The 25320-nt window shown below is 45.7% G+C and overlaps 1 protein-coding gene across 1 annotated transcript in view; it reads left to right on the top strand.

The window, feature by feature from the left end:
* The window catches only part of WRAP73 (WD repeat containing, antisense to TP73), a 73878-nt gene that overhangs the window by 43880 nt on the left and 4678 nt on the right, over positions 1 to 25320 (top strand). The window contains exons 4-9 of the mRNA XM_075329393.1: positions 8920 to 8992; positions 12935 to 13038; positions 18591 to 18677; positions 18812 to 18946; positions 19030 to 19107; positions 19433 to 19538. Coding sequence (XP_075185508.1) covers positions 8920 to 8992; positions 12935 to 13038; positions 18591 to 18677; positions 18812 to 18946; positions 19030 to 19107; positions 19433 to 19538 — 583 coding nt within the window. The remainder of the gene's footprint in view (positions 1 to 8919; positions 8993 to 12934; positions 13039 to 18590; positions 18678 to 18811; positions 18947 to 19029; positions 19108 to 19432; positions 19539 to 25320) is intronic.

The raw sequence follows: 25320 nt of genomic DNA, 5'->3' as shown, positions 1-25320 counted from the left end.
AGACCTCAATCAGAGGTCAATAAAACTTTCACACTCCTTATCTATAAACTGCTGCAATATTTACTGCCACAACTGTTTGTCCCCTTCGCATACTGATCGTTCTGCTTCACGTCACCTCTTATTTACTGCTCCATTCTATGTCCTGTTGTGTATAAATCTCTGACTCTTCAGATTTTGTGTTATAGCATGCCTGATGAAGAGGCTGGAGTAGTCTCGAAAGCTGCTGTTTACTTCCATCTTTTCTGTATCAATCACTGAGGACTCTGCAGTTGAAAAAAAAAAAATATTGATGAGGATTAATATTGCATTTATTGTGTTGGGCACCATGGAATATCATTGTATATAAATCACAAGAATGGAAAAAAAGCTGGTGCAAAGAAACATGTAGACCCAAGAAAGCACAGGATACATCAGCATGTAATTAGGTCACATCCCAGATAGTGTTAAGGCCGCTTTACACGCAACGACATCGCTAATGAGATGTCGTTGGGGTCACCAAATTCGTGATACACATCCGGACTCGTTAGCAACGGCGTTGCATGTGAAACGCACGAACGACCGTTAATGATCATAATTACTTACCTTATCATTGATCGTTGACGCGTCGTTCTAATCACAAATATCGTTGCTGTTGCAGGACGCAGGTTGCTTGTCGTTCCTGCGGCAGCACACATCGCTACGTGTGACACCGCAGGAACGAGGAAAAACCTCGTACCTGCGGCCGCCCGCAATGAGGAAGGAAGGAGGTGGGCGGGCTGTTCATCCCGCTAATCTCCGCCCCTCCGCTTCTATTGGGCGGCCGCTTAGTGACGTAACTGACGCCGAACGAACCGCCCCCTTAGAAAGGAGGCGGTTTTCCGGCCACAGCGACGTCGCTTGGCAGGTAAGTATGGTGTGACAGGTGTTAGTGATGTTGTGCATCACGGGCAGCTATTTGCCCGTGACGCACAACCGATGGGGACGGGTACGCTCGCTAGCTATCTCGCAGCGTGTAAGGTGCCCTTTAGAATAGTATAAACTCAAATTTCTTTATTAATGCAACATAATATAACTACAAACAAAAGCAGGCAAGATTTAAAAAAACAACTTTAAAAGCAGAACAAGGTGTGCAAGAAAAAATAACCTTCATGGCTGTAACTCACAGTAAAGTAAACAGGCCCTGACCTGGACAGATATGATATACAGTACAGACCAAAAGTTTGGACACACATTCTCATTCAAAGAGTTTTCTTTATTTTCATTACTCTGAAAATCGTAGATTCACATAGAAGGCATCAAAACTATTAATTAACACATGTGGAATGACATACTTAAAGGGAACCTGTCAGCTTAAATTTTGCACAAAACCTAAAAGATTCCCCCTCTGCAGCTCCTGTCCTGCATTCTAGCAAGGTTCCTGTTGTTATTGTGCCCCCTGTAAGACCAAAATAAAGACTTTATAAAGTCTTACATTTTTGTATGGCAATCTTTTTTTATAGTCACGGGGGCGGGCTTTTTGGAGTCCGTTATTCTCCCTCCTGGTCCTTTATGCTGTCCCCCATCGCTTCTTTCCTTTCATCGCAATCGCTAGCGATGTCGCCGCATGTAAAGCACCCTTAACAGTCTATTCAGTAGGACTATCAGCTGTGTATCCACCAGACATCGGCACAACACAACTGATGGTCCCAACCCCATTTATAAGGCAAGAAATCCCACTTATTAAACCTGACAGGGCAACACCTGTGAAGTGAGAACCATTTCCGGTGACTACCCCTTGAAGCTCATCAAGAGAATGCCAAGAGTGTGCAAAGCAGTAATCAAAGCAAAAGGTGGCTACTTTGAAGAACCTAGAATATAAGACATATTTTCAGTTGTTTCACACTTTTTTGTTAAGTATTTTATTCCACATGTTAATTCATAGTTTTAATGCCTTCAATGTGAATCTACAATTTTCAGAGTCATGAAAATAAAGAAAACTCTTTGAATGAGAAGATGTGTCCAAACTTTTGGTCTGTACTGTACATGGACCAATGGCCAATGTAATAAAGATTATTCTTAAGAATGAGGTTGAACTTGGCTGCCAGTAGACACCAGGTACCACCCCAGGGCAGTCTCCGATACTGCAGCAGCTGCCCCTTGGGGTCAGGGACGCACGTATGAGGCTCGGGGTAGCAGGCAGGACTGGTTCACGATCACAGGCAGTGTTGGTAGAGGGACTGGTTTAGACAAGACGGTGGATTGTGTCAGGATGGCAGGATGGACACAAGTTCGGGCAGACTGGACAGGTTCGGGTTCAGGCTGGCAGGACAGAATCTGGTACAGGCAGACTGGACAGGTTCGAATTCAAACCCGCAGGAGAGGTTTGGGTTCAGGCACAAGATCACAGAGACTGACAACTAACTAGCAAGTGAGGAATCTCACAATACAGAAGTTGCTCAGGTATTCCCAAGAGGGAGAGTGCCTTAAATTCCTAATATCTTTCAACCATTGGCTGGTAACACTTCCAGAGTGTGCACTGCCTTTAGTGTGCTCCTAGGGGACGTGCATGGCGTGCGCAGGCCCTTGGAGCAGATAGATGCAGAGTGGACTGCAAAAGGAACAGGTGGACGTCCGGGGCGGTGAGTGTGTCGGTGTGCCTGCCATGTGGAGTGCAAGAATGCCAGCGGTGTTACATAAGGGTTAGGGATTACGATAGTAAATAACTATGGTAGAGTCAAATATACCATAAACGGGGGTCCAATGGGTGACGGAGCCCCACGTGTACCACTGATGTAAGCAGACTTCCTCAGGGCAGTGGGAAACTAATGTCTTGGTTTTGATACCTGTTCCAAAAGATAAAACATGTCATGACAGCAATATAGAGGTGTTTTTTTTTTTTGTTTACTTCTTTTTCCTTCTGGGTTTTCTAAACATCTTGGGAAAACTAACGACAGATCCTCTTTGGATGTAGGCTTGCGAAAGTTGTCTTCATGTAATCCCAGATAGATTCTGTGATGTTGAGATCAGAAGATCTGTGGTTAGCTCTCCAAGATGTTTGGAATAACCTACCATTTTACTTAAAGAAGAAAAAAAAAAAAAAAATGTATTCGTGTGAACCTAGAAAAACTTATGCCTTGATGATGATGTACCAAATATTTTATTTAAATTTCTCTTTTGTTTTTTTCACTTTTTGAATTGTGGTAAGTGATGCCTTGCAATCTGTATAGGTGCAAATTACATACAGCTGCACTCTAGAATGCTAACAATGAATAAGGGCACTCTGGTATTACATTACTGCTTTAGGAATATTTGAAAAAAAGAGATACTTAGCTTATGTATTGGCCAATGCTTGTGAACCCGATAACCAACGACAAGGTAATCTCTAATATACCAGGACCCTAACTTAAATGCCTCTATCTGGGATAAAAACCTACATGTCTGGGCAGAAAGGATTCTGCCATAAAGGAGGATGGACACAGCCTGATTATAGGGCGGAGTGCTCAATCAGAAAGAAACGCACTACAAATATATCAAAAAGACTGACCCGCACATCCAACAAGTCTGAACAGGTGCTATCTGAAAACACAATATAACTGTAGAATATTTGTATAACATTTTCTTAGATTGTACGTTTTATGTCACTAAACAGGCGGTAACGGGGAAACAAAATCAAATCTAATAACACAATGAAATTACTGTAATCTGGCACCTGATAGATGTCAGATTATAAATTAATGGAAACCTTTACTCTGTGTGCACACGTTGTATTTTTCAGTTTTTTTTCATGCGTTTTTGCTTGCTGATTTTATAAAATCTACAAGGAAGTCCTTATGCCAGCAAATATAAGAATAAGGCTGCACATCAAACTTAGATAATGGTATAATGCCTCAAGCATATGGAAAAATATTGGAATATACAATGAAAAATGCTACTTGCTAATTTGAACATGTGAATAATGAATTGCATACCTGCTATGAATATTAGGAAAATGCTAAATATCTCCTTTTTCCTAATATTCATGGCAGGTATGCAATTCATTATTCACATGTTCAAATTAGCAAGTAGCATTTTTCATTGTATATTCCAATATTTTTCCATATGCTTGAGGCATTATCCCATTATCTAAGTTTGATGTGCAGCCTTATTCTTATATATAGTATGTATTTTTGGCTTGCACTCATATATATATATATATATATATATATTAGTGCTCACTTCAGTTATCCTATTCAGTTATATGTAGTTTTTTTTCTGAATGTGAACACAGCTCCGCCCCTTTCGGCCATGTTTTTTCCATCTCCTATATAAGAAAGTCCTTAGTTACCCCTCTCCATCCATAGCAGTTTTTAATTGCAATGAGATGACACACAGTTAGGGTCACATAGCTAGGGACCCCAATATAGAGATATACCTTGACGAGGTTTTGGGGCTCAGTTACATTGATCAATGCGATTGCTAAATATCTCCTTTTTCCTAATATTCATAGCAGGTATGCAATTCATTATTCACATGTTCAAATTAGCAAGTAGCATTTTTCATTGTATATTCCAATATTTTTCCATATGCTTGAGGCATTATACCATTATCTAAGTTTGATGTGCAGCCTTATTCTTATATATAGTATGTATTTTTGGCTTGCACTCATATATATATATTAGTGCTCACTTCAGTTATCCTATTCAGTCTTATGCCAGCAAAGTCAATGAGAATCCTGAAATAATGTGCATATCTTCAGGATTTTTTCTTTGCACATTTGGTTTCAGAAAACATCGGCATATCAATTCTTTCTGTATTTTTGGATGCGGTTTCCCCATTGAAAGCAATGATAATAAAAATGCATAGAAAAAAACGCATAATTTTTCCTGCCAGTAGATGCAGATTTGGTGCAGAAATATCTGCATCAAATCTGCAACGTGTGCACATAGTCTTGTTTTTCTATGCTCCGATGTAGAACCGTACCACTTTTCCATTGTTTTGGTATTTGAGTTTCTATATATTTTATTTATTTTTCCTTTTATTTTGCTCCTTGGCTTTACGACAGAGGTTAAGATTCCTTCAGGACACAAGTGCATCCCAACCGTCGTGTTGGCATTTCCCATAGTTCTCTCTGGTAGGGTTGGGGCCCTATTAATCAAACATAAGCCAGGAAACGATGGTTAATATGTCTGTTTTAAATCGCGGCATCTGAGCTATGCAGCTGCTGAGGTCACACAGAGTGGGCGCAGAGTGTGGGCTCGCACATGAGCTCCCCAAAGAGCTGAGAATAGTTCCCTCTGCAAATTCCCAAATGTTCTGTGGTTCGACATAACCTTCCTACATGGAAACTCCAAACTGCCTTGAAAAATCCTGTCATTTATTTATTATTTATATTTTTTCCAATATTCCCAAGGTATCAATATTCCTATAAAATGACTGGTTTGTTCTCCTGACATGTTTGCTTTAGTAAATACAGTGGGTACAGAAAGTATTCAGACCCCTTTAAATTTGTCACACTATTCATTGCAGCCATTTGGTAAATTCAAAAAAGTTCATACTTTTCTCATTAATGTACACTCTGCCCCCCATCCCCCATCTTGACAGAAAAAAAACAAATGTAGAATTTTTGCAACTTTTTTTAAACAAGAAAAACTGAAATATCACATGGTCATAAGTATTCAGACCCTTTGCGCAGTATTGAGTAGAAGCACCTTTGGAGCTAGTACAGCCATGAGTCTTCTTGGGAATGATGCAAGAAGTTTTTCACCCCTGGATTTGGGGATCCTCGGCCATTCTTCCTTGCAGATCTTCTCCAGTTCCATCAGGATGGATGGTGAACGTTGGTGGACAGCCATTTTCAGGTCTCTCCAGAGATGCTCAATTGGGTTTAGGTCAGGGCTCTGGCTGGGCCAGTCAAGAATGGTCACAGAGTTGTTCTGAAGTCACTCCTTTGTTATTTTAGCTGTGTGCTTAGGGTCATTGTCTTGTTGGAAGGTGAACCTTCGGCCAAGTCTGAGGTCCAGAGCACTCTGGAAGAGGTTTTCTTCCAGGATATCTCTGTACTTGACCGCATTCATCTTTCCTTCAGTTGCAACCAGTTGTCCTGTCCCTGCAGCTGAAAAACACCCCCATAGCATGATGCTGCCACCACCATGTTTCACTGTTGGGATTGTATTGGGCAGGTGATAAGCAGTGCCTGAATTTCTCCACTCATACCTCTTAGAATTATCACCAAAAAGTTCTATCTTCGTCTCATCAGACCAAAGAATGGTATTTCTCATAGTCTGGGAGTCCTTCAAATGTTTTTTTGCAAACTCTATGTGGGCTTTCACATGTCTTGCACTGAGGAGAGGCTTCTGTACGGCCACTCTGCCATAAAAGGCCCGACTGGTGGAGGGCTGCAGTGATGGGAGAAAGTTCCACAAAGTCAACTATCTCCCTACTGCATCTCTGGAGCTCAGCAACAGTGATCTTAGGCTTCTTCTTCACCTCTCTCACCAAGGCTCTTCTCCCACGATTGCTCAGTTTGGCTGGACGGCCAGGTCTAGGAAGAGTTCTGGTGGTCCCAAACTTCTTCCATTTAAGGATTATGGAGGCCACTCTGCTCTTAGGAACCTTGCGTACTGCATAAATTCTTTTGTAACCTTGGCCAGATCTGTGCCTTGCCACAATTCTGTCTCTGAGCTCCTTGGGCTGTACTTTTGACCTCATGATTCTCATTTGGTGTGACATGCACTGTGAGCGGTGAGGTCTTATATAGACAGGTGTGCGCCTTTCCAAATCAAGTCCTATCAGTTTTATTAAACACAATTGGATTCCAGTAAAGGAGGAGAACATCTCAAGGAAGATCACAAGGAAATGGACAGCATGTGACTTAAATATGAGTGTCTGAGCAAAGGGTCTGAATACTTATCACCATGTGATAGTTCCGTTTTTCTTGTTATAGAAATTTTTGCAAATTTTTAAATTTGTTTTTTTTTGTCAAGATGGGGTACAGAGTGTACATTAATGAGTAAAAGAATATGAACTTTTTTGAATTTACTAAATGGCTGCAATGAAACAGAGTGAAAAATTTATAGGAGTCTGAATACTCTCCGTAGCCACTGTACATACCCCATAATTGTCTTAGAGCTCTACATTGTTCTGCGCCTTACTGTTATAACAGGGTGTTACAATTTCAGATGTGTCCTTGCAAAGCCTTGACCCTATCCAAACAGTCCTAATAAAGCCAGAATGTGCAGGTTCACATCCGGCTGCCAAGAGGAATGACTATCCAATTGTCATAAATGTCCAGGAGGAGTAGCAGAGTAACAAAACCAATACAGAGGTATAAGAAAAGGGGCTTTAAATTTGTCATTTTAAGACATCAAGTAAGGCTGCTTTCACACTACGTTTTTTTAACATCCGTCATGAACGTTTTTTTTAATGCAAAAACGGATCCAATGCAAGGGTATGTGCGCACGTTGCGTACTAGCCCAGCACCGTAAGGTGCGCTTCAGAGCGCAGCTGAAAAGCTCCGTTCTGAAGCGCATGGTGCCGGCGAGAACGTGCGCTCTGCCTGCAGCTCCTGCCATAGACAGAGCAGGAGCTGCCGGCAAAGCGCACGGAAGAAATGACATGTCACTTCTTTTTGCGCAGCGCTTCGGCAGTAGCCGAAGCGCTGCGCTCTGAGACGCCACGTGCGCACGGCCCCTGCACAATCTCCATAGACTGTGCAGGGGGCGCAGGACGCATGCAGTTACGCTGCGCTGCAAAGCGCAGCGTAACTGCATGAATTTACGCAACGTGCGCACATAGCCCAAATGCGTTTTCATTTTAATGCATTTGCAATGGACTCGCGTCAACATGCGTTCACCTGCGTTTGCGTGCGTTATAGTGAGGATCCAGTGAGTTGCAGTTTTTTAACTCTTTTTAAAAACGCTACTTGTAGCGTTTTTGAGCTGCAGCCAAATACTGCAAATTGCTGGATCCTGACTAAACAGCACGCAAACGTATGTGAACGCTGGCATGCTGATAGACAGGATCCTGCTTGCTCTACTGAGCATGCACAGAAACCAGCCTCGCGTGGTCAGTCTCCCTCTCCCCCCCTCCATCCCCCCCCCCTTCCCTCCCCCCCCCCCTCCCTCTCTCCCCCCTCCCTCCCTCCCACCTCCCTCTCTCCCCCCTACCTGTCTCTCCTCTCTCCCCCGCCTGAGAGCGATGGACGCTCGTAACTAAGGCAAATATCGGGTAACCGCGGGCTTAGTTACCCAATGTTTATCTTGGTTACGTGTGCAGGGAGCAGGCAGCCCTGCTCCTAGCAGCTGCAGACGCTCGTAACCAATGTAAATATCGGGTATCCAAGCAAGTTACCCCATGTTTACCTTGGTTACGAGCCTCCGCAGCTGTCAGATGTCAGCTCCCAGTCTTTTAACGTTCAGTTCCTCTCGCTCCGGATCACATGACTCCAATACCCGCCCATAAACTTAAAGTGACAGGATGCTGCAAAATAATACATGCGTTTGCATGCATTTTTCTTTGCAAAAACAGGATCCGCTTTTGCAGCAAAAAAAGTTCATGACGCATGCTAAAAAAAGTAGTGTGAAAGCAACCTAAACTAAAAGGACAGGGTGTCCCAGGGTGTCTAATCTGATAAGAACTGACCAGTTCGACACCCCCCAACACATCTTCCCTCAAAAAAGCTGACGTATCTCAGTGATCTCCCAGCTGTTATATAACTAGCTCATCCTTCAATCCTATTACCTCGCCTATGTCTCCTAATTCTTACTAATCAAAATTTGCTCTGCAGAATCAGACTACACATGGTTTATTTGTGGTCTGTTACCATGGAGACAGAGGTAAACACTAGATTTTTTAATTAAGGCTATTTGCCTTGTGTCTTAATTGTAACCTCTCCAAACGTTGGTTTTCCGTGTCCAGGGCTGCAGTACACGCACCTTGTGATGTATCTGAATATTTATATGCTGTTTCGTTCTCTTTTCACAGCTCCGAATAACGCTATGGTCCATTAGTGCAAAGTCTGTGTCATACATAAAGTATCCGAAAGCATGTCAGAAAGGTAAGTCCTCTCTAAAAGAGGCCATTTGGTTCTCCAATTTATTTTTACACCCTACAGAGATCTGATACACTGTAATGAACCATACACAGTCTGACCGGTCCGGGACATGTTTTTTGCATGTGCACGCAAACTACGGTATAATTTTCAATGACCGCAAGCAGAGATGTTAAATTGGCCTGAAGTGATACACAAAGAATAGAAATGGTGAGGAGTAGGGCTGAGCGGGCCCGGGCTGTTAAAGTCCGGATCCGCGCGGTTTCAGCACTATTCCCGGGCCTGATCCGGGCCCGGGATTCCAGCTGCACGATCTGGAATCTGCAATTAATAAAAATGTTAAAAATCAATTAAAAAAATAGCGTTTCATACTTACCAGACTCTGTCATGGTGGCACACTTGCTTCCGGGTCGCGCTTTCTCTTCCTGTGCACGCAGTCACACAGCTTTCCGTGTTTTCCCCGCCCACCGGCCGTCCTCTCAGCTGTGATTGGTTCCTAGCTGACGCGCCCCCCAGCCTGTGACAGTCTCTGCCGCGGTCATCGTTTTTCGCGGCTCAGTAATAGACTGCACTCAGAGCGGGCGGTCGTGCTCTATGGCTGCTCGCTCTGAGATGTAGCAGAGCCGGATGTGTCGCCGCGGGACTTCTCCTGTGGATTATGTCGGAGCTGCAGGGTGTTTGGGGTTAATAAAGTGGTGAAGGAGGAGTGTTTTGTATTTTATTTCAAATAAAGGATTTTTCTGTTGGTCTGTGTTTATTTACTGTCACTTACAGGTTTGTGTGATGCAGGTATCTGATAGACGCTTGTACCATCACACAAACCTAGGGTTTAGCAGCAGCTATGTGCCCCTGCTAACACCTGCTATTACCCCGACTGGCACCGCATCACGCCGGCGGGAAGAGCCGGTATCGCACCGGTATGTCGCATCTAACAGATGCGACATACCGGACGGCTGCGGGCTGAGGATATACCAGCCCCCGGCCGGCGTTATCTTGGCTGGATGTGAAGATTAGGGGGACCGCACGTCGTGTGTGTTTTTTTTTTTACTTACACCGGAATCACACGTGCGAGGGGCTCTGGCAGCACCCGGCAGCCTCGCACGTGTGACTCCGGGCACTGGATAAACAGCACAGATACTCTGCGACGGCTGGGGCTGCAGCCGAGCGCTATAACTGTGCTGCCGAGTGTGTTTACCACCGTGACCGACAGTGCACTTCTTTCTCCGCCCACCGGCCGTCCTGGCGCCTGTGATTGGTTGCAGTTAGCTGACACGCTGCCACTCAGGATGGGGGCGTGTCTAGCTGCAACCAACACACGCCGGTGGGCGGGGAAAACCATGAATATTGAATTGTCGGCTCTGGAAGGTAACAGCGTGACCCGGAAGGAGTGTGCCGCCATGACAGCGCCTCGGTGAGTATGCCGCGCTCGCTGCTAGCCCCCTAGCCCCTCCACAAACATTTTAACCCTCCGGATTCCGGTCCCCATTGACTTATATGGGCAGCGGATTCCGGAGCGGATCGGACTTATTTTTAAGTCTGTTAATGACCCGCTGGCCCCGGATTATTGCCTTCCCGCTCAACTCTAGTGAGGAGCTAATACAACACACTAAACTTAGGGGCCAATTTATCAAGCAGTGTATGTCAGTTTTTTGCAACACTCGTTTTTATGTCAGTCCCTTGCCAGCTCCCTCAACTTCTTGAGACGCAGGTGGAGGTTGGCCAAGAAAGGACGTGACTAGTGATGGGTGGACCTGGACTGTAAAAGTCCGGATCCGCAAAGTTTCAAACGTACCTGAGTGACGGACTCTGACCCGGGAATTCCGGGTAATAATACGGATCCAGCAACTCGGGAAAAAATTAAAGGGAAAATAAAATAAGAATGAAGCAAGCGCTTCATATGTACCGAGGCTCCGACGCGGCTGTCACTGCTCCCGCAGCTTCTTATTCACTTCCAGGGCCACTCATTATCGCTAATCCATATGCACTGCTTCCCCAACCCACCGGCCGTCCTGGCATGTGTGATTGGTTGCAGTCAGACACGCTGTCACACAGGCTGGGGGCGTGTTTGACTGCAACCAATCACAGACACCAGGACTGTCGGTGGGCGGGGGAAGGAGTAAATATGAATGAGCAATAATGAGCAGCCCCGGAAGAAGAATTAGCGGCTGCAGGAGCAGTTATAGCCGTGCCGGAGACTGGTAAGTATAATAGTAAGTATAAAGCGCTTGCTCTAACCCCCTTATCCCTTCTACCACCATTTTTACGCTCCGGATTCTGGTCCCCATAGACTTATAGTGGGACCGGCGTCCTGCCAGATATCTGGGATCAATTCCAGGCTGGAACTGGATTTTTTTTTTTTTTTTTTATCTGGTTAGATCCGCCCCTCCCTCCCAGTTCCGTAATCTGCAAGTCCGCCCATCACTAGACGTGACCGAACAGCCCAAACAATTCACCATCATTTATGCCACAAATGTCGTATATAGGAAGTGAAAGTGCAGTATGTCCAGCAGTAAAGTAAGGTCTAATATTTAGGCTTTATTTTATTTTATTCAAATTTTTATTTATTTTTTTTAAATTCCAAACAAAGATAAAAGGTCTGTTTGACGCGTTTCGAACACTTTTGAGGTCGCCGAAAACATCCAGATATTAATAATCATACCCACATTGTCAAGCAAACCCAAAAAATTACAGGCATTGAAGAAGGCAATGTAAAATGGCACAAAAAAGTTGATGAATTTGCCCCCAAAATAAAAATGCCTAAAAAAATAAAGACTCTAAAAAGTGTTAAAAAAAATTTGATTTTTCTTTTTTTATTTTTTTTTATATATGAAAATCAAAAAATAAGGGTGGGCCATCACTAAGTTTCTGGTAAGCTCCTTTAAAGACGACTTATCACTCCTGACATGTCTTCAACTTCTAGAGTAATAGTGACCATAAATCAATAGTACACATGAAAAGAAGCAACTTTGTCTTCTGTTTTATCCAAGAAATCTGCTTCTTTCTCCTTCCTGGAATGATCTTTTATTGTACGTTAATGGATAAAATCTGTGTTTAGGGCATGTAGACTGAGATGAGTTGGTGATTATAAAGTTCCATGAAGCGGAGACAGGAGGAGGAACTAGAGGCAGACAGCGTTCCATAGAACTTTATGAGCACCAACTGTCATCTATCTGGGTGACGGGAAAATCTATATTCACTGAAGACAGATATTACCCCTGAATTGAGAATTTTGAGAATGAATGATTAGTAGAGAAAGCGGCTTCCTTCTCCTGATAAACATTTTGTTTTTTCCACTTGTACTAATGGTTTTTAGAAGAAAAAAAATATTAGTGACAGTTACTCTTTAATTCTTGAATTTCTCATGTAATAATTGTTTGGATCTTCTTTTCTCATAGCTCTTTTTTTTCTGCTCTTCTGTTATTTCTAATGAATGATTATGATTAAATTGACAACTGGGTGTTACCATTTTTCCTTGTTTGAGAGGTGTGACATACTGTCGGCACTGATTGGAGAATGTCAGGGGGCAGGGACACGCCACCTTCTGGTAACACCCAAATAACTGTTTGTTCCTAAATTTTGGAGAGAAATAACAGAGAGTATGGCACAATGGGAAGAATACAGCAAGTATTTACTAAACAGTTGAACTTTTTTGTTAGGGAAGGTTCTTGCCTGTCCCTGGCTGATTTTGGCGCTGTCGATGCCCCTCCTTACATTCTCCTTCTGTCACTGATACTATCACATCACCAGGAGGTTTGGGACAACACCGGGACGTATTAGTAGATAAATCGCCTTCCGGTCTGAAGCTCATTGGTTCCCATCGTCCGCTGTTACATGGACCTATTATTACGGCACTTTTTCTGACATCTTTGCATATCTTTTATGTTTCTAATAGTTATTACTGTTGATATTAACATAGAGGTGAGTACTAACCCTGATCTCTCCCCGCAGGGATAGCCTTCACCAGCGATGGGCGGCACATGGCCCTGGCTGAGAGACGGGACTGCAAAGATTACATTAGCATATTTGTGTGCAATGACTGGCGCCTTCTAAGGGTGAGAAATGCCTGCGTCCACATGCTGTGCGCCTGTCTGTTCATTTAATACCTACGTATCTTTAGTACTTAGTTTGTAGAATTTACTACGCTGCTTTCAGGGGACTTTCCTGGATTCTTCCCTGGCAGTCGGCAAGGTGTCTAAACATAGCAGCATTATTTCCACTCGCCCGCGCACATTCATTGTACCAGGCCATTATGTAAAGTCATTAATTAGAAATGAAGCGGCAGTGGTCACATCAGCCGCCCCGCTGCTATGTGCCCCTAATACTAGGACAGCTTCATACACAGCCCATCAGGGTAAGTGCACACGTTAAGGATTTGGTGCAGAAATTTCTGCATCGCTCGGCAGGAAAAACGCACCGTAAAATCCACTTTTTTTTATTAGAATGGGTGAAACCTGCTGCAAAACCACTGAAAGAATTGACAATGCAGATTTAAAGGGAACCTGTCTCGTGGAATAATGCTATTAATCTGCAGATATGGTCTTAATATGACCGGCTCCGTTTTAATCTGCAAGTCAAAAATACGCAGCGTGTGCATGACACTTCAAGATTCTCATTCACTGTGCTGCATCAGGAAACGCTTCAGGGTTTATGGCAAAACTGGGCAAAAAAATGCAATAAAACCACGTGCACAGGCCCTTTATAATTAATTTTGATATGATCCATTGATTGCATTGATTCATCTGTTTTATGATATGTGGATTTTTTTACCATAGTTTTTCCAAATCCACAGCAAACATGCTGTGGTTCTTAAAACCACTGGAGAAAAAATGCATATGCCCTTTTATAGTGAAGGGTGATGGGTCTGCCCTGCAGGGGGGTGCCAGATGGCCCTGACGTGCAGGAGGGGTCGCCGGATGGTTCTGCCCTGCAGGGGGGTGCTGGATGGTTGTGCTCTGCAGGGGGGTGCCGGATGGTTCTGCCCTGCAGGGGGGGGCCGGATGGTTCTGCCCTGCAGGGGGGGGCCGGATGGTTCTGCCCTGCAGGGGGGGGCCGGATGGTTCTGCCCTGCAGGGGGGGGCCGGATGGTTCTGCCCTGCAGGGGGGTGTTGGATGGTTCTTTCCCGCAGGGGGGTGTTGGATGGTTCTGCCCTGCAGGGGGGTCGCCGGATGGCTCTGCCCTGCAGGGGGGTCGCCGGATGGCTCTGCCCTGCAGGGGGGTCGCCGGATGGCACTGCCCTGCAGGGGGGTCGCCGGATGGCTCTGCCCTGCAGGGGGGTCGCCGGATGGCTCTGCCCTGCAGGGGGGTCGCCGGATGGCTCTGCCCTGCAGGGGGGTCGCCGGATGGCTCTGCCCTGCAGGGGGGTGTCTGATGGTTCTGCCCCGCAGGGGGGTGTCTGATGGTTCTGCCCCGCAGGGGGGTGTCTGATGGTTCTGCCCCGCAGGGGGGTGTCTGATGGTTCTGCCCCGCAGGGGGGTGTCTGATGGTTCTGCCCCGCAGGGGGGTGTCTGATGGTTCTGCCCCGCAGGGGGGTGTCTGATGGTTCTGCCCCGCAGGGGGGTGTCTGATGGTTCTGCCCCGCAGGGGGGTGTCTGATGGTTCTGCCCCGCAGGGGGGTGTCTGATGGTTCTGCCCCGCAGGGGGGTGTCTGATGGTTCTGCCCCGCAGGGGGGTGTCTGATGGTTCTGCCCCGCAGGGGGGTGTCTGATGGTTCTGCCCTGCAGGGGGGTGTCTGATGGTTCTGCCCCGCAGGGGGGTGTCTGATGGTTCTGCCCCGCAGGGGGGTGTCTGATGGTTCTGCCCCGCAGGGGGGTGTCTGATGGTTCTGCCCCGCAGGGGGGTGTCTGATGGTTCTGCCCCGCAGGGGGGTGTCTGATGGTTCTGCCCCGCAGGGGAGTGTCTGATGGTTCTGCCCCGCAGGGGGGTGTCTGATGGTTCTGCCCCGCAGGGGGGTGTCTGATGGTTCTGCCCCGCAGGGGGGTGTCTGATGGTTCTGCCCCGCAGGGGGGTGTCTGATGGTTCTGCCCCGCAGGGGGGTGTCTGATGGTTCTGCCCCGCAGGGGGGTGTCTGATGGTTCTGCCCCGCAGGGGGGTGTCTGATGGTTCTGCCCCGCAGGGGGGTGTCTGATGGTTCTGCCCCGCAGGGGGGTGTCTGATGGTTCTGCCCCGCAGGGGGGTGTCTGATGGTTCTGCCCCGCAGGGGGGTGTCTGATGGTTCTGCCCCGCAGGGGGGTGTCTGATGGTTCTGCCCCGCAGGGGGGTGTCTGATGGTTCTGCCCCGCAGGGGGGTGTCTGATGGTTCTGCCCCGCAGGGGGGTGTCTGATGGTTCTGCCCCGCAGGGGGGTGTCTGATGGTTCTGCCCCGCAGGGGGGTGTCTGATGGTTCTGCCCCGCAGGGGGGTGTCTGATGGTTCTGCCCCGCAGGGGGGTGTCTGATGGTTCTGCCCCGCAGGGGGGTGTCTGATGGTTCTGCCCCGCAGGGGGGTGTCTGATGGTTCTGCCCCGCAGGGGGGTGTCTGATGGTTCTGCCCCGCAGGGGGGTGTCTGATGGTTCTGCCCCGCAGGGGGGTGTCTGATGGTTCTGCCCCGCAGGGGGGTGTCTGATGGTTCTGCCCCGCAGGGGGGTGTCTGATGGTTCTGCCCCGCAGGGGGGTGTCTGATGGTTCTGCCCCGCAGGGGGGTGTCTGATGGTTCTGCCCCGCAGGGGGGTGTCTGATGGTTCTGCCCCGCAGGGGGGTGTCTGATGGTTCTGCCCCGCAGGGGGGTGTCTGATGGTTCTGCCCCGCAGGGGGGTGTCTGATGGTTCTGCCCCGCAGGGGGGTGTCTGATGGTTCTGCCCCGCAGGGGGGTGTCTGATGGTTCTGCCCCGCAGGGGGGTGTCTGATGGTTCTGCCCCGCAGGGGGGTGTCTGATGGTTCTGCCCCGCAGGGGGGTGTCTGATGGTTCTGCCCCGCAGGGGGGTGTCTGATGGTTCTGCCCCGCAGGGGGGTGTCTGATGGTTCTGCCCCGCAGGGGGGTGTCTGATGGTTCTGCCCCGCAGGGGGGTGTCTGATGGTTCTGCCCCGCAGGGGGGTGTCTGATGGTTCTGCCCCGCAGGGGGGTGTCTGATGGTTCTGCCCCGCAGGGGGGTGTCTGATGGTTCTGCCCCGCAGGGGGGTGTCTGATGGTTCTGCCCCGCAGGGGGGTGTCTGATGGTTCTGCCCCGCAGGGGGGTGTCTGATGGTTCTGCCCCGCAGGGGGGTGTCTGATGGTTCTGCCCCGCAGGGGGGTGTCTGATCGTTTTGCCCTGCAGGGGGGTGCCGGATGGCTCTGCCCTGCATGGGGGTCGCCGGATGGTTCTTTTCTGCAGGGGAGAGCTGGATGGTTCTGCCCTGCATGGGGGTGCCGGATGGGTCTGCCCTCTGGGTGGCCAAGGGCATCTGCAAAGACAAGGATTTTTGGTAAGTGTAGGATTGTAGGATATACTTTTTTTTTTTTTTTTTTTTTATTTATTTTTTATATACAGTGAAAAAATATTTTATAGAAAGGGAGATATAAATGTACAGCCCTGCAGAACCTGTTATAGTGTAAGCAATGGGGAAATAAATCCCAGCATTGTGGCGCTGTATTCCCCCATTAGTGACCCTATAGGTGCCCGCCGGTGATTTATGCTGCAATCTGTAGATGGAGCTGGTGGCACACATGTGGCTTTGATGAGGTCTGCGGCCCGTATTGGCACATCTGCCGGGAACGCCACATTCCATATGTTAGCGGCGAGGACTGTTGGGGTCTCGGTGAACACATCTCCTTCCCCAGCTGTCACAACATGTATTTAGAACGATGTGACTGCTCTCTGGACACGCTCAACTTAAGGTTTAATTCCACTGAAGTGATCAAGGCCCTGGCATGACACAGGCAGGAGCATGAAATAAAGACTGACAAACAGGGCTTTGTCCTTTGCCGAGGACTGGGTATTGTATGTGCTATAATGTACAGTGATTTCATAAAACTCCTTATGTAAAACAATAGAACTACTTGAACCTGGTCTCATATGAACAAAACTACAGCAACAATACTGCCCCATATATGCGAAAATACCACTGCTATATCACTGACCTGTATGTTTATAAATACATATTCCAGGCTTCTGATATCTATCTATCCAAAGATGCGGTCACTAATAAGATATTAAAAGGAGATAAAATCACTTCAATAAAACCTGTGCTGCAGTACCTGAGACTGGCCAGCACACACTGAGTGGCGCTATGCAGTCACTCTGCGTTTTCATCTGGCCACAGCGGAAAGCTGCTGTTCGATGGGGGTGGGGGCTGGGGTGTCTGATCTGTGTTCCAAGGATAAAGCTGGGGTCACACTAAACGACAACGACGTCGCTGTTACGTCACCATTTTCTGTGACGTAGCAGCGACCTTGTAAGTCGCTGTTATGATCGCTGCTTAGCTGTCAAACACAGCAGCCGAAGCAGCGAAAAAGCCGGAAAACCCTTTTAAATAGTAACCATTGTTGTATTTATTTTCATTTAACCAATAGTATGTCATTATCAGAGAAATCTGTTTCTTTCTGCTCCTGGACTGATCATTCACTTTCAGACCACTGGTAAAATCTCTCATCAGTAGTGATGGGTGAGCACAAAAATGCTCATTTGCCCATTATTCGAGTCAAGCAGGTCAGACGCTCTGAGTGCGCTCAACTCGAGTAGCAAGTATAATAGATGTCAATGACTGGGCAGTTTGGCTAGGAAATGACAGATGGTGCTCATAAAGTTCTATGAAGAGGGAAGGCAAGAGGAGCTACAGGCAGACTCATTCTGCTTCAAGTTCTCCTGAAACGATATTCACTCTTTATATTTATATACAGCATGTTATAGACTAGGAGCAATATTATAGTAGTTATATCCTTGTATGTAGGAGCAGTATTATAGTAGTTATATTCTTATACATAGGGGCAGTATTATAGTAGTTATATTCTTATACATAGGGGCAGTATTATAGTAGTTATATTCTTGTACATAGGGGACAGTATTATAGTAGTTATATTCTTGTACATAGGGGACAGTATTATAGTAGTTATATTCTTGTACATAGGGGACAGTATTATAGTAGTTATATTCTTGTACATAGGGGACAGTATTATAGTAGTTATATTCTTGTACATAGGAGCAGTATTATAGTAGTTATAATCTTGTACATAGGAGCAGTATTATAGTAGTTATATTCTTGTACATGGGGGCAGTATTATAGTAGTTATATACTTGTACATAGAGGGCAGTATTATAGTAGTTATATTCTTGTACATAGAGGGCAGTATTATAGTAGTTATATTCTTGTACATAGGGGCAGTATTATAGTAGTTATATTCTTGTACATAGGGGCAGTATTATAGTAGTTATATTCTTGTATATAAAGGCAGTATTATAGTAGTTACCGTATATTCTTGTACACATGGGCAGTATTATTCTCTTAGGAGCAGTATTATAGTAGTAATATTCTTGTACATAGGGAGCAGTGCAGTATTATAGTAGTTATATTGCCGTATACAGGGGCAGTATTATTAGATCGGTGATTATGGTAAATGGTTATACTTTTTGACTTTGACTGGGTTTCATTGCAGCATTTTGAAACTGACACCCAGGACCTGACTGGCATAGACTGGGCTCCAAATGGCTGTGTGCTGGCTGTGTGGGACACTTGTCTGGAGGTATTATTTTTATTTATTTTTTATTTATTTTTTTTTTTAGTTGCTCTCCAGTCCACAATCTTCTACTTTTTTTGTTTTTTTATGTAGCATATATACATTTACTGTCTCATATTGACTTTTCTCTTTTCCGTCAGTACAAGATACTGCTATACTCACTAGATGGCCGCCTGCTGTCCAGTTACTCTGCCTACGAGTGGTCGCTGGGCATCAAGTCGGTTACATGGAGTCCCAGTAGCCAGTTCCTGGCTGTCGGCAGCTATGATGAGAAGGTATGTAAGCCCACATTACAGGCCTTTGGTTTACTCTTGTTTTTACTTATGTCTGTTCTTATACATTTGTTTTTTTTTATTAGGTCCGAATCCTGAACCACGTGACATGGAAACCAATCAAAGAACTGGTGCATCCCGCTACAATCTCCAACCCAAAGACGGTGAGCACCGCAAAGCCCAGGACTGCACAGATCCCTTTTACAGAAGGGGAAGGGTCTTCAGTCCTGGGCGGATGTCTTCTGTGCCGGCTTCTGACCCCTCCAGGGGCAACGGGGATACATGATATGTGATGTATCTTGGGATTGGAAAGTTTTTGGAAATAATGGCAGTTGCAAAACTACAGTCTGCCCGTCAGTGCACGCTGAGAATTGTAGTTGCACAACAGCTAAACATTTTATATACATTTTATTATTTTGTTTTAATTTACTAATAGTACTTTTAACACCGTTTTTTGTTTCTCCTTTGCTTTGTCTTTTTCTTATTTAGGTGGTGTACCGAGAAGTGGACAAATGCCAAAGCGTTGAACCCAGTCAGCTCCTGTTCCCTCCTCCACGAGGGACCCCCAATAGTTTGTTTACTGTCCACAGTAAATGTAAGTGGGGACCAGGTTCTGCAGCTCCTGCCTGGATGTAACATTTACATTAAAGGCCGGCGTCACACGCGCTGATATGTCGTGCGATTGCATGAGCGATTGCACCCACCCCCGTCGTTTGTGCGTCACGGGCAATTTTGTTTCCCATGGCGCACAATGTCGTTAACCCCCGTCACACGCACTTGCCTCCCTAACGAGGTCACTGTGGGCGGCGAACATCCTCTTCCTGAAGGGGGAGGGACGTTCGGTGTCACAGCGACGTTACACAGCGGCCGCCCAATAGAAGCGGAGGGGCGGAGATGAGTGGGGCATAACATCCCGCCCACCTCCTTCCTTCCGCATTGCCGGCGGCCGCAGGTAAGCTGTGTTCATCATTCCCGGGATGTCACACGTAGCGATGTGTGCTGCCACGGGAACAATGAACAACTGGCACGCAGAAGGAGGAACGACATTTTTAAAATGAGCGACGTGTCAATGAGCAACGATAAGGGGAGTATTTTTGCTCGTTCAGTCGCTCGGAGCTGTCACACGCTACGATATGTCAAACGATGCCGGATGTGCGTCATCAATTCCGTGACCCCGCCGACATATCGTTGGATATAGCATAGCGTGTGACTGGGCCTTTAGGCTATGTGCGCATTATGACGTTTTTGCATTCCTTAAAAACGCATGCGTTTTTACCGCGTTTCAGTGTGTTTTGCTGCGTTTTTCCAATGCGTTGCATGAGTGAAAAACGCAGGAAAGAACTGACGTGTCCATTTTTTTTTTTTTTTAGCTCAAACGCAGCTAAAAAAAAAGCTGTGTGCTGACAGCAAAAATGAAAAGTCATAGACTTTGCCTTGGGAATCAAAGTCATGCAGTTTTGAGCCCAAAAACGTGCAAGAACTCTCAGTGCGTACATAGCCTGCCTGTTCTTGCTGCTGATTAGGGGAAGAACTTTTGCCCATACACTCCAGTCATTATTAACTGCAATTCATCCACCAGCTTTCATATCATTAAAAAGTTGTCACTTTGTAGGCAGAGATGAGCGAATCTTGCAAAATTCTAATTTGTACATTTACGTTTTGGGGTTTTTTTTTTTTTTTTTTTTTTTACTAGGAACTTTGATTCATGGAAGTTATTCTTAGTTAATTTATTGTTCTTTATTTTGCTCTGGACTCTCTATACCCCAGAGCATAATAAACATTAGAAATAAAAAAATAATAATCCTTATACTCTCCCTCTGCTCGCCCCTCAGCTGCTCCCTGTCCCGTCTCCAGTCCTCGCCACATCTTCAAATCGCCTCCAGTCGCGCTGATATCCCTGGGCCTCTTGCGCTCGGCCGACTCAAAGCTGGAAATCCTAGCCAAGCGTGAGGGATTTCAGCACGAGCGAAGGCGATATGAAGGTATGGTCAAGAACCAGAGGATTGACTGTGAGGAATGGGTGTATAAAAAGAGAGATTAGATCCCGTGACCCCAACGTATTGTTACCCCTCTATAAATCACTTGTAAGGCCACATCTGGAATATGGGATCCAGTTTTGGGCTCCACATTTTAAAAAGGACATTCAGAAGTTAGAGTCAGTTCAAAGGCGGGTAACTAGACTACTACAAGGAATGGAGGCCGCCCGTATGATGAGAGGTTGAAAAAGTTAGATATGTTTAGCTTAGAAAAAAGACGTCTCAGAGGAGATCTCATTTATATGTATAAATACATGTGTGGTCAATATAAAGGACTGACACATGACTTATTTCTTCCAAAGACAGTACTAAGGACTAGGGGGCATTCACTGCGAGTGGAAGAAAAGCGATTCCGGCACCTAAATAGGAAAGGGTTCTTTACAGTTAGAGCAGTCAGACTGTGGAATGCCGACCACAAGAGGTAGTAATGGCAGATACTATAACAGCTTTTAAAAAAAGGGCTGGATAATGACAAAATGTATAATTGGTGGAGGAAGGTTGAACTAGATGGACTGAGGGCTTTTTTTATGAATGGAGGGGCTGGAGAGGTGAGGTGAGTGGAAAAGAAAGTATAAGGATTTTTTTTTTACATTTTGCTGCCCTTTGTAAGGCTGTGTGCACAAGGTACGTTTTTGATGCTTTTTTTTTTTTGTGCAATTTGTGGCCCACATCTGCATGTTTTTCTTCATGCCAGCTATTCCAGCAAACTCAGTGAGAATTCTGAAGTGCAGTGCACACGTTGCTTATTTTTTACTTGCAGATTTGGTGCAGAAAATACAGTATTTTTTGTTTTATAAGATGCACCCCAAATTTAAAGGAAAAAAAAATGGGGTCTGTCTTATAATCCGCTGGTGTCTTATCGGCTGTAGAGCGGGGTCACCGGTGGTGGAGTAGGGCGATGCTGTGGGCGGTGCAGCGGGTGTCTCAGATGCTCGTTGCGGGCGCTGTGAGGTAGGAACATCCGGAACTGCCAGCTTTGCGGGCTTCAAAGAAATGGCGCCCAGAGTTGTCGATAGACAACCAGAGATCTCATCTGCTCACGTGTCACCTCTGGGTACCATTTTCCTTAAGCCCACTGCTGGGAGATCAATGGGCCGGAGGTGATGTGTGCACAGATGACATCTTGAGCCGAGAGTTCAATCTGCGCATGTGTCAACTCCGGGCGCCATTATGTGAAGCCCGCATTGCCGAGATTTTCAGGATGGCGCCTGAGTCACTGCCCGCAGCCAGTACAGCGCCCACAGCATTGCCCTTGTCTCCTGCGACCCCTCTCCACCACTTCCTGGTAAGCTACATTCGGATTATAAGACGCACCCCTCATTTTCCTCCCAGATCTTTGAGGAAAAGTGCGTCTTATAATCCCATAAAATACGGTAATCTGCAGCATGTGAAATCTTTGAGCGTTTTTTCCTCCTTTCATTAACTTCAATAAAAAATACCATATGGCACAAAATGCACCAAAACACATACTTTTTTTAGGTGCCTTTCTTTGTGCGTTTTTCTGCCAGAAGGTGCAGATTTCATGCAGAATATTTCTGCAGTGTGGGCACATACCCTACAGTTCAGGAACATTGCAGCTATTATTTTGCCAAATCTATGTAAAATTTTTGAAAACTTAAATTGAATTAAATGTGACTCAAATTTATTTGCTCATCTGTATTGGTTTCTTTAGGACATTACTTATTCTGAAGTCCAAGTTACTACCTGTACTTCAGAGCAGCATGCACAATTCTGCAGAGATAGCAAGCTGTGTTTGGCATCAGATTTTAAGTGCCTGCACAAAACCTGATATGGTGAAGTGTCCTCTATACACCAGACACTGTGGGGTCATCGGGTGCAAAAGCTATACTACATTTTGTTATTCCCTTATTGCATATAGAATAAAAAATTGGATAACAATGCAAAGTGTCCTTTCCCTTTTTGGTTGCAAAGATGGGCATAGCCTTTATTACGGTATATCAGATGACTGTATGTGGTGTAGCGGAGCCACTTCCCAAAATTTGGGTATTGTAGGACTACAGAGCCGTGTACAATATCCAGGATACAGCGCCTTATAGGCAATGGTGGTGTAATAAGAATTTATGAAGTCTAGGCTCTGTAGCAAATGCTACTGCACCTTCATTATCCACATGGATGAGGGTCCCACTGATATGCCATCATTCATTACAGGCAATATTCCCCCAACAGTGGATTTTATTATATCTGTATAATACACCCAATGTGGCAGCGTCACACGTCTCACTGGGTTTGTCCCCGAGCTATACCAAACTGATCACTTCCAATTCTGCACTAATATATTCTGAGTATAGTCTGGAAAAGATGGGGAGGAAATAGCCACAATACTTTTTGGAAAGTTGTATGGCAAACAATATGTAACTCAGGATCAGTACTGGATAGGTAATGTATGTACACAGTGACTGCACCAGCAGAATAGTGAGTGCAGCTCTGGGGTATAATACAGGGTGTAACTCAGGATCATTAATGTAATGTATGTACACCGTGACTGCGCCAGCAGAATAGTGAGTGCAGCTCTGCAGTATAATACAGGATGTAATGCAGGATCAGTACAGGATAAGTAATGTATGTACACACTACTGTACCAGCAGAATAGTGAGTGCAGCTCTGGAGTATAATACAGGAGGTAACTCAGGATGAATACAGATAAGTAATGTAGTATATGTACACAGTGACTACACCAGCAGAATAGTGAGTGCACCTCTGGAGTATAATACAGGATGTAATGCAGGATCAGTACAGGATAAGTAATGTAATGTATGTACACACTACTGTACCAGCAGAATTGTGAGTGCAGCTCTGGAGTATAATACAGGATGTAACTCAGGATCAGTACAGGATAAGTAATGTAATGTATGTACACAGTGACTGCACCAGCAGAATAGTGAGTGCAGCTCTGGAGTATAATACAGGATGTAATGCAGGATCAGTACAGGATAAGTAATGTAATGTATGTACACACTACTGTACCAGCAGAATTGTGAGTGCAGCTCTGGAGTATAATACAGGATGTAACTCAGGATCAGTACAGGATAAGTAATGTAATGTATGTACACAGTGACTGCACCAGCAGAATAGTGAGTGCAGCTCTGGAGTATAATACAGGATGTAATGCAGGATCAGTACAGGATAAGTAATGTAATGTATGTACACACTACTGTACCAGCAGAATTGTGAGTGCAGCTCTGGAGTATAATACAGGATGTAACTCAGGATCAGTACAGGATAAGTAATGTAATGTATGTACACAGTGACTGCACCAGCAGAATAGTGAGTGCAGCTCTGGAGTATAATACAGGATGTAATGCAGGATCAGTACAGGATAAGTAATGTAATGTATGTACACACTACTGTACCAGCAGAATTGTGAGTGCAGCTCTGGAGTATAATACAGGATGTAACTCAGGATCAGTACAGGATAAGTAATGTAATGTATGTACACAGTGACTGCACCAGCAGAATAGTGAGTGCAGCTCTGGAGTATAATACAGGATGTAATGCAGGATCAGTACAGGATAAGTAATGTAATGTATGTACACAGTGACTGCACCAGCAGAATAGTGAGTGCAGCTCTGGAGTATAATACAGTATGTAACTCAGGATCAGTACAGGATAAGTAATGTAATGTATGTACACAGTGACTGCACCAGCAGAATAGAGAGTGCAGCTATATAATATAGGAGGAGCAAAGTATCAGACATAATGAATGACAATGTGTCCAATCCTTTGTATTTACAGGAGCTCAGTTGCTCCTTAAACAGAACCTGTCACTGGGTCATGCTGCCTTAACCACGGCCAGCGTGAATCACTTCCTGGCTGCACAAGGAAATCTATTTAGAAGATCTGTCCGGGGTCCGTAGTCTGAGACCATTCTCCCAGCGCCACTTCAGGTGATTGTGAGGTCTCTCACATATAACTAATACTAATTTCTGTGAAACACCGCAGTCCTGCAGAATTAAGCGTTGCAATTGTGCAGCCAGGCTCCGGTTTGTGCTGCCAGTGATTTGTGCAGCATAAATCAAGAGATGGGTTCCCTTTTAATTGGGTGAGAAGTCATCTGCCCATTATTCAGTGTTTATGGTCCCCTTAATTGCAGGGAAAGAGCTGTCTGACTACCATAGTTTTGGTTGTCAGGAAATATTTCATTGGACCTAGCATAGGACCAGAGGGTGCTGGGTCACTTACGTTAGATTATGTAGTCATTCTTTAATAATCCGTGGTCAATATCTGTAGGCGAGTGTCACCCTTCAGCCCCTGATATACAGCCTTCTCCCTATGCACAGTATAAGGAGATAGTGGTCATTAAGATCCTGTAGGGCGCGGCTA

This window comes from Anomaloglossus baeobatrachus, chromosome 11 (assembly GCF_048569485.1).
Source record: "Anomaloglossus baeobatrachus isolate aAnoBae1 chromosome 11, aAnoBae1.hap1, whole genome shotgun sequence".
NCBI classification, from domain to species: Eukaryota; Metazoa; Chordata; class Amphibia; order Anura; family Aromobatidae; genus Anomaloglossus; species Anomaloglossus baeobatrachus.
This window is presented reverse-complemented; position numbering and strand designations above follow the sequence as displayed.